General features: G+C 32.8%; 1 protein-coding gene across 3 annotated transcripts in view; it reads left to right on the forward strand.

The window, feature by feature from the left end:
* Positions 1-12,666, forward strand: part of LOC109859095 (protein Wnt-6-like) — a 28,568-nt gene extending 15,902 nt beyond the window's left edge. For all 3 annotated transcript variants that reach the window (XM_020436993.1, XM_020436994.1, XM_020436995.1), the window contains 3 exons: positions 9,241-9,360; positions 9,713-9,912; positions 10,218-12,666. In XM_020436993.1, coding sequence (XP_020292582.1) covers positions 9,241-9,360; positions 9,713-9,912; positions 10,218-10,679 — 782 coding nt within the window. In that variant the 3' untranslated portion in view covers positions 10,680-12,666. The remainder of the gene's footprint in view (positions 1-9,240; positions 9,361-9,712; positions 9,913-10,217) is intronic.
* The last annotated feature ends 1,814 nt before the right edge of the window (positions 12,667-14,480 follow it).

Raw genomic sequence — 14,480 nt, forward strand, 5'->3', positions numbered from 1 at the left:
AGAGATGCCTGACGACCGCCATTCGATCGTGAGATGCAACAGATAGTATATTATTAACGAAACCGTCAGACCAAATAAAAAAAGTAATCGTTTAATTAAGAGAATTAGCATCGCACTCGGTGCTTTCTTATATCCTTGGATATTAAAATGTCCAGAAATATTTAGATAGATAGATAGATAAAAGAGAGAGAGAGAGAGAGAGAGAGAGAGAGAAATATTTATGAATACTGTTATTTGCTGTCGTAAAGGCATGTTTTACATTATTTTGTTAGGCAATAATTTTTTCTATTTATTTTGTTATTTTATAAAATAAAATTGTCTGCAATATTATTTGCAACTATCACATATATACGTGTGTATATATATATAATTCTTTTTTATATATAAAATAGCATATCACAAAATAATAAACATTTATGTACAAAGTAATAAACATTTATTTACATAAGCAAATAATGCAAATATTAAGTTATATTTAATAGAATCTTTTTTTTAAGATACTTGAAAACTACGAGATCTATATTAGATGTACAAAAATGGAAAACCTGCAGTTTCGATATTTAATTACAATACTTCTCGTGATATATTTCATAATATCTTGTCTTACGATCAGATTGGCTAAGCGGTATAAGTTGATGGAATAATCGAATACAAATTGCACTTAAACGCATCTCGACAACACTGATATGCTCCGCGTGACTTCGCTCGAAATAAAATCGACGCGTCCTCGAACGCGCGGTAATACCTAAGATTAACGACGCGTAATGTTCAATTTTGAACGCATCAGCACCTTAATTGAATTCTAATTAACGTAGTATGTAATATTACGCGCAGGATGAGACAGCGGGATGCTACTTGAAGTGTTGATTAAACTTCTCCTGAGAATCAATTGGAATGCAAAATACGATATATAGCCAGTAATATATATCATTTAATTAAGAATCATATATTAGTATTTTAATAGAGAAAAAAAATATAAAATATATCTTATTTGATTTTTCTTTTTATATTGCACGAATATCTACTAGTACTTTAAGTTTCTCTTTATGATTTATTTATTACTTAATTCAATTTTTCTGTAGTAGTGTTTTAGACTACTTGTGATTTGTACATTTTATATGTAGAATCTTTGTTTCTTAATTACAACAATGTGTACGGTTCTTTCTGAATACGTTACTGACAGCAAAAATGGCACAGATTGATGAGAAAAGTATCAGTATGTTAGACAATTGTAGTTTTAGTATTTATATCTGTGACCGCATTTGCGAAAAGCTCGTGTTGTGAAAGTAGCACATTGATAAATAAATATAGACCATTACATACCTGCTTTGTATTGTAAATATTTTTAACTATTGTATCACAAATAGTTTTAAGAATAATGTAATGTAATATGATATTACGAAAAGTAGTTAGTAAAATTATTTTATTTTTCATTTTGTTTAAAATTTTTTGCAGCATTACATATGTGTGACAACATTAGAAAAAATAACTTAGCAATGTGTGTTCGCATTCCTAATGTAATTTTCGCTGAATTTATTGTTGGTTACTTTGGAAAAAATCGTCATCTTTTTCTAACACAGGAGGTACCGTGTAGGAGTTACAAGTGCAGGAGTTATCGATTATGTCAAATATTCGAGATCATAGTTACATACGGTACAAAAACCAACAAGCCAAAATATATCTCGTATGTATGTCATTTTGGGGTTCCAAATCGAAAAGTTGAAGGACGTTGAGAGGTCGATGTCGCTTATCTATCGTTCGCAACTCCGGACGCTGGTTCTAGGAAAAAAATTCTTAACGGATGCCTCTTGGGAATGGGTGAGGAAAGAGAAGGAAAAAGCGGATACCACGCTACCGGCGGCGCCTATCTTAATTTCCGATTGACGTTTATTTATCTGGCGATGTTTAATTTTTATGAGCGCGATTCGGCCGATAGGTTAGACCCGAGCAGGTAGCTCCCGCTGTGTGGTCCCAGAGATCCTGAAGTCCCACAGATCTTTGGTATAACATTCGTGGACGAGCAGCACCTCTTAATTGAGGGGTGCCGCGTGTCGCGATAAGACGAACACGGGCGTCAAAAACCCGTGGAAAGAGCTACCTTTGGGGTAAAAGTAGGGGAAGAGAGAGAAAGGGCAGAGGAGGTAGAAATTTATTGTGCTGTCCCGCGCAGAGATCTGGCTCTCTCACAGGTACGATCGTTGAATCGATGGGCTTCGACCAAATTAAGAGAGTGGTTTCCTTCATTCATTCTGAGATTCCACGGAATCCACGGAGTGACGAAGAAAACGGTCGCCTAAAGTGGTCGTCTTCTCAAATCAACAAATTGTCGTCTTTCTCTTCTTCTCTTTATTTGGAGTTATATATATGAAAAAAAAGAGAAAAAAAGATGGGGTTGAAATCAGCGTAATGATTTTATTTCTTTGTTATTAAGAAACTCGACGGTCTGCATCGTGCCTTACTCCAAATACGTTTCAAAGTATGAACTTTTTCGACGTGTCAGAATGTTGTAATGAACCGTATATCGCGTGATGAACGTCTACTTATCAGTGAGTACCATAGACTGATCATTTCACTCTTCGCGACGACTTTGTTTTGCGCGAGTTTTCCTACCATGAGATTACATCTCTTTTTCTTTGCTGTTTCCCAACTCTCTAACGAGGATGCTCACCTTGGAGCATTAATAAACTCTCTGCATCTCCGTTCACTCGCGATACTTGTGTCTTCCGCGAGAGCTATCGCGAAATCTCGACTTGTTTTCCTGCTTGGAAATTATAATGTAAAATCTTTTTGAGGAGGAAATAAAGTTTGTGCAATTTATTTTTATTGTTATTCTGCAACATATTGTGCATTTTTATATGACTCGTAGTTTCGGTTTGTCCCTTAAACGGATTAAGACAGTTAGGATGAAATTTGCGCAAACGCGAGGTAGCGATAATCAGGAGGACTGAAACGGATTTAGCGGCATAGCGCTAAGTGTTTCGTCGCCTCGCGAATGCTGGCGCTAACTAATGCGCTCCGTATAACATTCCCGGTTTGCTCTTTCGCGCCTCTCTCCCGTTTCCCATCTCGGAAATTTAAATAACGTCACGCGTACGTGTCAAGCACCTACTAAAAGGCCTTTAAAAGATGTTTGTCCTCTGCATCGTTCGAGCTTTGCGAGTCTGTGTTTATGGCATTTTCGTGCTCATTCTCATAAATTTTTCTTTAGTAATGTCTGTGTGTCTGTCGATCATCGTCAGTAAAAGATCGAAGGTTAAACGCGTATAATAATAACATTTATTTGCAAAAATTGAAAAAAATATATGCGTTCAATAACGATATTCCAAATATGAATGTAAAACTTTTTTTTTTCAATAAAAGTACGTGACAAAGTCTTACTGTAAAACTTAAACGTATCTAACTATTTCAAAAAAAATTATAAACCATGCATAAAAAACACATTTATTGTGACTGTATATGATATAATCTATATTTAAAATGATATAAATTGTTTTTCACCAGCATATTGTGTTAATTTATTCCGATAGTAAATTTAGAAAACGTAATAGATTATTGTTCGTACTTCATACTTCGTGTCCTTTGTTCTTTCTCGAGATGAAAAAAAAATTCTGCGTTATTTTGTTAACACTATTAGTTTTTATGTTATATGTGAATTCTCGAAAGAAGAACAATAATCGAACTCTGTACCTGAAATAGCAATGAGCTTGTCGTATCGCGAGTACACTTAGAACTGGTATTTTTTTTTTTTTTTTTTATAAAGAATTGACAACAGCAAACAATTTAGTGTCTTCGTGTTTATTGTACTTTGGCTACTGTACATTTAATTTTTATTGCTGAGCGCGAGAGGGAAGATGAAGTAGCGGAACAGCGGAGAGTCGACGAAAAAAAGGACACTACGGGATGAGGACAGATCTGTTACTCCGTTAGTTGGTCTGACATTTGAATGCTTCGTCGATTCTGCGGCGTCGAAGAGATATAGAGAAAGCAAGAACAAACAACGAACGCTGTTTCATCTTTACTTTTTCTTTTTTTTTTATTTCTTATAGGTTTACGTCAAACTTAAATGCATTATTACGTGTTTTACCAATGCACAAAACAGAAAAGACTTTTATCTTATTTTAACAATATTTCATTAATTTTATAGAACATTATTAGTGATATGTATTTGTTTTGGTTATTACAATATCAACATGAAAATAAGCAAATGCACAAAAAAATTAAGAATGCAATTTCCTTACACATTAGAAAAGAAATGCTCGATAACGCGATCGACTATTGCCGTTTCCTTCGATCTGCTCTCTTTCGTCTATCCTAGCGATATCTCGTCTGCGACGATGAACCGCGTTCGATATATCCTAGTAAACATAACTTGAAAACTCGGGGATGCTTGAAAACAACAAGAATAAGAAAAAAAAAGAGAGAGAGAAAGAGAGCGAGAAGCGAATATAGAAATTCCTGTAAGAGCGGAGAATCCAACGGCGATATGGCGCAGCGGCGGTTTAAAAATTCGCTGGAATCTCGAGGAAAAGGCAAGCGCGTCGGAGAAGCTCTTGCCGCAATTGGTCATTCAAAGATTTTTACCGGCATTCATGCGTCCGTTTCTCGCGGTATTTATTGGCAAGGTTTTCTTCCCTGGTACGCCCTTGGAGAGGTAAAGAGACTCTATGCCTCGCGAAGATCTTGTACTCGTACGAGCGAACCGATTTCGTGCGCGCGTATTTCTCTTTCCTTTTGTCTTTCTCCGTTACACTCGCCTCGCGCTATCTTTTTCTTTCAAGGAATATTCTTCATTTTATTTACGATATTCGTCAAGATTTATTGTCGTTTGCTTTTTCTGTTTCAACATCGTCTACTTTTTTGTGTTCATTTGTGTCGTCTAATGTTATTTATTTTCTCTTCTTTTGTGATATTTCCTATACAGTGTACAAATATGGTATACTTTTTGCATCAACGTTTACGGTACCACATGTGAAGCGCAATTGATGCAGCGTACATACATGGCATATTTAAATTATTATAAATTTGTATGAAGAAAATAATGTTTTTTGTACAAGTGTAGTTCTGTGTGTGTATATATATTGCGTGTACATATTTGTATGATTTTTTAATGATTTTATGATATATATATATATATATGTATATATGTACATATATGTTTTTTTGATGTCATTATAATATATAAACATTTTTTACTTCAAAATACATTTAAAAAAAAATTGTGACAAAAAATATGTTAAGAGTATTTGCAAGATTAAAGATAAGATATTGTGTTTATATAGACAAGAGCAAAGAGGTCTCGTACATATGTTGTATTAACTGAGATCTACTGCACATCCGATTTGGTAGATCGTTTTACGACTAAACAAATCACTTTGTTGAGAAGAATCGATACTATCTACATGCGTCTACTGAGTACTGCAAAGACATAATTCCTACAATAGCAGTCGCCAACGCATTGCTGCAAATTGTGCGTTTGTTTATCCGGCCAGTCAATTAATCACTTAGAGATTTAAGTACTGTTGCAGAAGGAAACTTAATTGAACAATTCAGTGAACTTAATAATCGATTAATTACACAACTGCTTTTTTATAAGCTACCTTATTATGCCACAAACTGCAATCTCACATATTGCGAACACAAACGCATGTGTGTGGCGCACTTATGCGGCCGCTTGATCCGTGTTTACATAAGTTTAAATATATTGCGATCGCCGTTTCAACATTATATATGTTTGCGGCAAGTGGAACGTCATTTGCAACATTCTTCGTCCATGTTGAAAAGAAAGAACGTCGCTGATATATGTTGATGCATTGCGTACATTAATGTGTGCGTCAACGATAGCGCTGACGCAAAGTGAATAATTGCTGTGAAACAAAGTAGTATCTTTTTTTTACGCAATATGAGAAATTCATAAATTTGTAAATTGCATGCTGATCATATACGCGAAAAATGTTCTTTCTCGATACACACGTTAAAAGTAATATTTGAAAAATAGTATATATTTTATACTTATGTGTGTTGCGTTTCAATATTACATCTACTTACATTGTAAGTAGAAAATTAATCTATCTACAATTTTTCTGAATCTCAATATTGTATTGAACAAAAAAAAAAATACAAATGACATTTTATGAATTTTTTTCTGAAATTATTTTATGTCACGAGGCACGTATTCACGGAATCGAGATTCAATACATGTTAAACGAACGCGGACAAATTGTTTTTCAGAAAGCGAAAATGATCGTGCTATGCAGTTATGTTTTATCGTCGGTTGAGTTATTTCTTCACTTGGAATGAAGAGAAAAGAAAGCGTTTATGCGAGAAAGAGCTGAAAAAGATGTGAGAGATGGAGAAAGAAGAAGAACACCACTAGCAATTAAACACGGCGTAAGTCTCGCTCCGAGGATAATGCCCCGGAATGCTGATAATTGGCTGAACCGTCCGGGCGATTCGAGACGAAGAACCCACAGGTGCAGCTGGCGGCGCAGTGCCGCGAGATCATCGGCTCGCGATCCCTCGTGTCTAATTGATTCGAAGTGATTTATATTATCCTTCGCGTCTGCACCTCTGGCATTCCCTGGATATCGAAGCAATCATCAAAACGCTCAGATAGATTGTTGTTCGACAAGAAAAAATATTTTAAGGTATAAAATAAGATTTCCTTTCTATTTCTCTCTCTCTCTCTCTCTCTCTCTCTCTCTCTCTTCCTCTCTCTCACTACAATAAAATAATCAATGCGTATTTTGATAAAAAACTTTATTGTTTAAGATAAGATGTATTTAAGTCTAACGTAACAAGTACTTAACTTTTCTCAATCTTTTTTTCTCTTTTCTTGAAGATTGTTCAAATTCAGAGTCGATCTCATTGAGATTCAATTAAGGTTCCATTGTGTTCAATTAAGACTCCTTCTGCAACAGTACTTGAAAAAAAACAAAAACAAAAATAATTTTAAAAATTATAAGTAACTTTTGTCCCGTAATTCGAATGCAAAAAAAAAAAAGATGACAACCTGGTTATGCGGGCGAAAAAACTTGATGCTTCCGTCATATTAAAGAGCCGAGGTGCCGTTTCAAGTTGGCCGAAATTAGATAGTGCGAGAGATCGATCGATCGTGGAAAGAGAAGCGGCGATCGCGATCGTGCCGAGACCTGAGAGAGAACAGCGCTATAGCCAGGCTTCTCTCTTTCTCTCTCGAAGTAGCTGCGATATCAGATCGGTCGTATAAAACTATCGTATCGTTTAAATACGCACTGAAAGGTGAGGCGATGCATCAGAAGATACATGGGCGATGGCAGGCAGCTTCTTCCCTTTCTCCGTCTTGTGTTCTCTCGTCCTGTTCGCGCTGTCGATCCGCGCTGAAGATACCCGCCTGGAATCCATGGGAACTACGGAGAACCAAGCTTAACGCATATAACCCCTCTTTCTACCGTATAGTTGGGTCCTCCATCCGGATCTCGTTATGTCTCATCATCGTTTTTTCCTTTCAGTCTCGATATATAACATATGTATCTGTTTTCGTGTTTTCTCAGTTTAGCATTTCTATCGACAACAATAAATATAGACAAAAATATATATACCGGTATTTTCAATTTAGAAATCCAAAAATTTTTACAGACAAGTATATATAAGGTAAAAAAAACGCAAAAATATAAGACAATTGAAACAATGTGTTGGTTTTCTTTTTTGTGGCGGCATATAGACCGATCGATGTTATCAACATCTCCGTCTACATCGAGATAATTGACAGAAGATCGCGTATCATGTTTCTGAAAAGAAGGACGAGATGCGATCATGAATGCAATTCCGCATTGCATTACTGCTCGACATTTACGATGGCTACCAATTTTATTATTTTCACAGAAATCTGCACGTAATTGGGCGGAAATTCCATTATGAATTAATTCTGACATATCGGCATTGACAGAGATCACATCTGTGCAATTCAAAATCTACAAAACGATTTTGATTTCGCAAAAAGTGAATAGCGATATCGTTAGTTTAACGAGGAGACATAGTCTCTTCACATTTAAATCTCACGTATCAGTGTAATATTTATGACAAAAAATTAATACATATGTTCATGTTTTATAAATAAATTATTGCAACAAACATATTTATATTTAAAAGTATATACAAACAAATCTAAAATTAAAAAACGTAATACACGCATAAACTACGGAAAGGAAAGAAGTAAAATCAAAAAATAAAATTTTACAGTCATACACTAGAAGGCTGTAATATATATGAATACGTACGGAATTCATACAAGATGCTACTTTGCATCACGTATATGTATATAAAAAATAGAGATAATTCATATGTATATATATATGTATATATGTGATGTAAAATAGCATCTTATATAAATTTTAGAATTGTTACTCAATTCAAAAACTTGTTATGTGTATTAATTTATATATTAAACATATACATTTTGCATGTACATCTAACATCTGAAATTCTATTTCTTGATTTAGTTTTATACTTAACAAAGCCATGGTATAGTTGTTGAAAAAATCTGGAATTTTTTGAAAATCCTCTTGCTCATGGAAGTTAGAGTTAATGGTCAATTGAAAATGGGCGGTGACAATTTAAAAAAAGGTGAAATTCCGTGTGATGTGCATTGTTCGGTTAATGATTGAGTGGAGGTGACAGGTGAAACCGAATATACACACATCACGAGAGAGAAGCTACATCGGGCATAAATCTCGGTGGGTCTCCATCGTTATATTTTATATCTATCGCAGCCAGACAAGCGTGAGTCTGGATTGTGAGACCTACTGATGAGTGTATGCTCCCAAGAGACCTTCGACAGTTTGACGTGCTATAAAATAATTTTCGATTCACGCTTTGTTCGTGCGTATTGATTTCTCACAAAAACATTTTGTATAGTCAAATAAAAATATGTGAAGAGAGAGAAAGGAAAATTCTAAATTGTCTTATTCGCCAGTCAACGCGTAATCTGAGTTGTTTTTTCGAGCAATCTGATTGCGCGACTTCTTTTGACTTAGCTTTTTCTTTCGCCATATGTTTACTTCTTTAATTTCCCTGCAGTCTCTTTCTCTTCGTTTAAGACTTCTTGTGGTTAAAAAACAATTCTTGCCAAGTTTTTACGTACTCAACTCGTACATACAAAATATTTATCGGTTGCGTCTCTTCTTGTTTCATGATTTATGTTACAAATTATGCTACCGTAGTAGTTCATTAAGTGATTCCGAATCTCCTTGTACGTGCTTTTAGATACGCGGGAGACGAGTTTTGTGAACGCCATCACCGCCGCCGGAGTTACTTATGCGGTTACCAGAGCCTGCACTATGGGTGATCTCATGGAATGTTCTTGCGATAAGATGATGTCAAAAGGTAAAAACTTGCTCCTTTATAATCTCTCTTCTGAGAGATCTAATTTGGGCATTGATTTAGCGTCAGACTTTGTAATAAGTTATATATATATATATACACTTTTTTAAAGAGAAACTTTTTTTTATTATTAAAATTATAGTTTGTTATTTTGTAATTATATCGTAAATTAAGAAACTACTTTTTTGTAAATCTACAGTTTAGAGAAAAGCTATTTTTTAATGAAATTTTTTTAACTACATAAATTTATGAATTTTGTATCTTGTGTGTGTGTATGTGGATTGTACATATTGGATAAAAGAGAAGTAGATGATATATGTTGGATAAGGAAAAAAGAATGACGCGTTTATTGCAGGTAACCGCTTGGCTAAATTTACGCATACAGTCGAAGCCAAAAAAACTTTGCCAACAGAGGGAGATTGGGAATGGGGAGGGTGCGGTGATAACGTGAATTTTGGCTTCAAAAAATCTCGAGATTTTATGGACACACCGTATCGTAAACGCGCTGACATTAAAACTTTGTTAAAGCTTCATAATAACGATGCCGGACGTCTGGTGAGTTAGTTTTATATATTTTTATTCTTTCTTCATAACTTATTTTAATGTGTACTTTCAAGAGGTTGGTTTAATAATGTCATAGGATTATAAATAATTGTATAGACAACAGAATTTGTAAATATAAATAATTTGTAAATAAAGAAAATAATCAATTCTTGTTGATAAATTAATAAATGATTGAGTTCGATAAATTTATATATTGTTGTTTAAAAAAAAGTTTAGTTAATTATGAATTTAAATAAAAACTGAAGCTAAAATTGTGACATTGCCTTTCGATACGCTATTTTACATTTGTTTCTTAGGCTGTGCGCAACTTCATGAGGACCGAGTGTAAGTGTCACGGGCTTTCTGGTTCCTGTACCGTGCGCACTTGTTGGCGCAAAATGCCACCGTTCCGGGAAGTCGGTAATCGCTTAAAAGAGTCTTTCGATGGTGCGGCCAAAGTCATTCCCAGCAATGACGGTCATAGCTTCATGACCGAAGGTCCAACGATAAAACCGCCCGGTAGATTTGATCTGATATATAGCGAGGATTCGCCGGACTTTTGTAAACCCAATCGGAAAACTGGTTCGTTGGGGACGACAGGTCGTCAGTGCAATGCGACTAGTCCTGGGATCGAGGGCTGTGAGCTCCTCTGCTGCGGCAGAGGTTACGATACCAGAATCGTCAAGGAAAAAATCAATTGTCAGTGCAGGTTCCGATGGTGTTGCGAAGTCACGTGCAATACATGCCTCGTCAAGAAGACCATTAACACTTGCCGCTAGTGACAATGTAAGTTTAGAACTTTCGTATAGTACCAAGAGATGTCAGAAAGAAAATCAGACTGACGCGACAGCTAGTTTTGCATGTTGTATAGAGTTATATAGAGAAGACTGAAAAAATAATGTCGAGAAAAATAATTTATATTTGTTGTGCAAGTCTCATCATAAATATGAGTGCCATAGAGATAAATCAGAAAGTTATATAATTTAAGTTACAATAGTAAAAATTCATCTCTGCACACTTTGTATCTTTGTTAACAATAAAAAAAGACAAAAATATTTAGCACAAGCAAGGTTATTTTTGATGGTATGTGTTAGTCATCTAATAACAGTTAATTATTTAATATCAGTTGTTGTGACATATAAGCATTTATCAATATGTACATGTATACATATTCATTACCCACACAGAACAAAAACTCCATTAGACGTCTATTAGACGTCGACAGCTCCATGTGATATCTAATAGACGTCTAATGGATGTCTGGATGGATAGATGTCTGTGTAGGTTAGTATTGATATGTTTAGAGTGTTTAGTTCATTACAATTAAATTTTTTTACTTTTTTGTTATATTATCGATGTTTGATTCACAAGTTTGATTCAGTTATTTCTTCTTCATAATCCGATCGTGATATAATTTTCTATAATACACAATATAGTATTTGTAATATATGTATTTACACACTATTTCTAGAATAGAATATAATCGTGAATATTCAATGACGACTGTTCAGATATGTGATTTATGATTTATCGCAACCGTATAAATCTGGATTAAATTTACGTACTATTTTAACATAGTTTACGTATTTACGTATTATTCTAACATATTTTATAAGAGAGATGTACACAGTGCTTTCTATATAAAAAGTATATCTCGATAAAGGCGATACGCAAACGCGTCGGGAAATAGGATTGAGAACTTCAGTAGTGCATGCACGAGCCAAGTCAGACACGAGTCGCAACTAATCGTAATTCGCGCGTTTTACGAGATAGTGTGTATCTTTGACACATCTATGAATAATGGCACATGGCTTTCACATTTATACTAACTAAAATAAATACTATCTCAAAATACTAAGTTACTTCCATAGTGAAAGAATAAAAATAAAAATATAATAAAGATAAAGATGAAAATATAATAGAGAGAACCAATTGAATCTCTGCTACAAGTTCATGCAAAAGAAAAAATCTTACATAATTTAATAAATAACCTTATAAAAGTTAAATATACATTCAACGTAAATTCGACAAATAAAGTTATAACGTTGGCAATATAGATTTTAGTCAAAGAGTGTTATTATTATAATCAAGGCTGATTTTTGTTGTCTTTTAGGTGTTTATTATTATAAAAGATTAATTTAGGGCAAAGTTACTTAAATCAAAAGTAGGTTTTTAACTTTAGCGATAAATTTTTTTTACAGATATCTTAAACTAGTTACACACTTTATTACATAAAAATTGTTTACAAGATATACACATTATTTTTTATATCTGATGTCTTACTATGTAGAATTGATCCTTGATGATAGTTGTTATCAACGTCGTCTACGATTTATTACGTCACACAAGGTGATTTTGTTTTACTCGGGCTTTCCACGTATCTCCAGTGCTTGTAATACATGTATTAACTTTTATTAAGATGTATAGTATACATTTATATAAAATATATTTGTCCAAAAGAAGAAGGGAGAGAAAGAAAAAGTGTTGTTTTTTTCATTAATTACATTCTCGGAATTTTGTTTTTGCTTTTATGCATGCGTATTCAATTATGCTGCTTTTCTCTCGTGTAACATATAATTTTGCTCTGTGCCATACAATTCGATGTTTGTATATTGAAAGTATAGATATGCACACACAAGATTCCTTTGCAAACAATTACTTTTTATCAATTTTTGAGCCTTAATACTTTACAGAACTTGCTCTTTTACGTATATAAGACTGAGATATTAAAATATGCACTATTATATTGAAATGTAAGTTTTGTAAAAATTTGTTACCCTTAGGCAAATCTCGTTTGTTATTAAGATTTATTAATTTATCGAATAATTAGTAGCGACGATTTATATATACATGTATGTGTTTATGTATATATATATATATGTATATGTATATACACATATATATATATGTATATGTTAAAAGACAAATATATGCATTATTATATTTCAGCTTATACAATTTTTTTTTATTTAACTTTACTTTGAGAGAATTTCCCGTGTTAATAATTATAGGTAAGTGAGAATTTTTTATTCTTTATTTAAATAGCGAAATATCTCGTAATGACTTCAACCCGGTAAAAAATTTTTTATGTATAAAATTGTGGACATATTCGGTATATAAATTTGCATAATTAGATTTAATAATAATTTTAATTTGTGTATAAGTATATATGATTATATATCAAAACTTTTTTAAAAATATAGTAAAAATATAGTTTTATATACAATTCAGAAAACGGATGACTCCAGATATTCAAAATTTCAAGAAGTGGACGTGGCAGTTGGAGTCAAAAACACAGTTGTTATTGTGTATAAATGTAATAATGATGATTTTCTTTATTTGATAGTTAATAAAAATGGCGTTTCGACCATAGTTTTTGGTCTTTATCAAATTCGTTCTACAAGAATTGATTACAAAAAAAAAAAAAAAAAAAAAAAAAAAAAAAAATTAACAAAAAATAATGTAATAAATTCTTGTAGAACGAATTTGATAAAGACCAAAAACTATGGTCGAAACGTCATTTTTATTAACTATCAAATAAAGAAAATCATCATTATTACATTTATACACAATAACAACTGTGTTTTTGACTCCAACTGCCTCGTCCACTTCTTGAAATTTTAGTTTTATATAATTTTTTGTATCTAATAGAGTTATTTTGTAATTATTTGTTATTTTGTAATTGTTATTTTGATACTAATAAAGTTATTTTGTAATTTGATGTGGAATATCTCTGAAGCCATTCTCTTAAAAAAGAAATTCTCCGTGTATAAAATTGTATGGACATATTCGGCATATAAATTTGCATAATTAGATATAATTATTTTAATTTGTGTATAAGTATATATAAAAAAAAAAATTTTTTACCGGGAAATAATATTAAAAAATATGATTATTACTATTAAATAATTGGAAAGTGGTAAATAGTTTGAATATTTTTGTTCGTGAAACAATATTTTTTTTTTTAGGTTATTTTGAAAAAATTAAAAGTGTTGTGTGTGTTTATGTCTAATTATAAATATTGTATATGTCTATAATGTAAGGTTATATACGCATATATTTTCTAAGATATATAAAATTTATAAAATTTAGTTTATTCGTGCACACATCAATTCTGTTATAATTTAAAAGATACGCATAAATTTTCATATATTTGTAGTATCTATTTATATTTAATATTGTTTTTGTATCTTTTATTGTAGCGATATTATTTGAGTATAATATATACACACACTTTTAAGTCTTTTATCAAACGTATAATAAAAAGTACTAAAAAATTAATTTCGATAAACGTCTGACACATTTCCGGACGACGAGAAATTTTGTCTCTTTATTCTCACGTGTTTGGAGATGTGATAATAAGGATAAATTGAAGAAACACCAAGAATTAGAAGGTCCCGTATATCAAGATACCGCGTGTAAAACACGGGCTTTTACCCTATAATTTAGGTTTATACAGAACAGTCGCACGGGCAGTAAAGAACTACTTGTCAGTTCTTATAAAATAGTTTTACGACCAACCATTAAAAGGAATTTCGCATAACCATAAAGGCCGTTACACGTTCGCGCCATATCGCGTG

The sequence above is a fragment of the Pseudomyrmex gracilis genome, unplaced genomic scaffold (assembly GCF_002006095.1).
Source record: "Pseudomyrmex gracilis isolate BER0280 unplaced genomic scaffold, ASM200609v1 scaffold_237, whole genome shotgun sequence".
Taxonomy (NCBI): Eukaryota; Metazoa; Arthropoda; class Insecta; order Hymenoptera; family Formicidae; genus Pseudomyrmex; species Pseudomyrmex gracilis.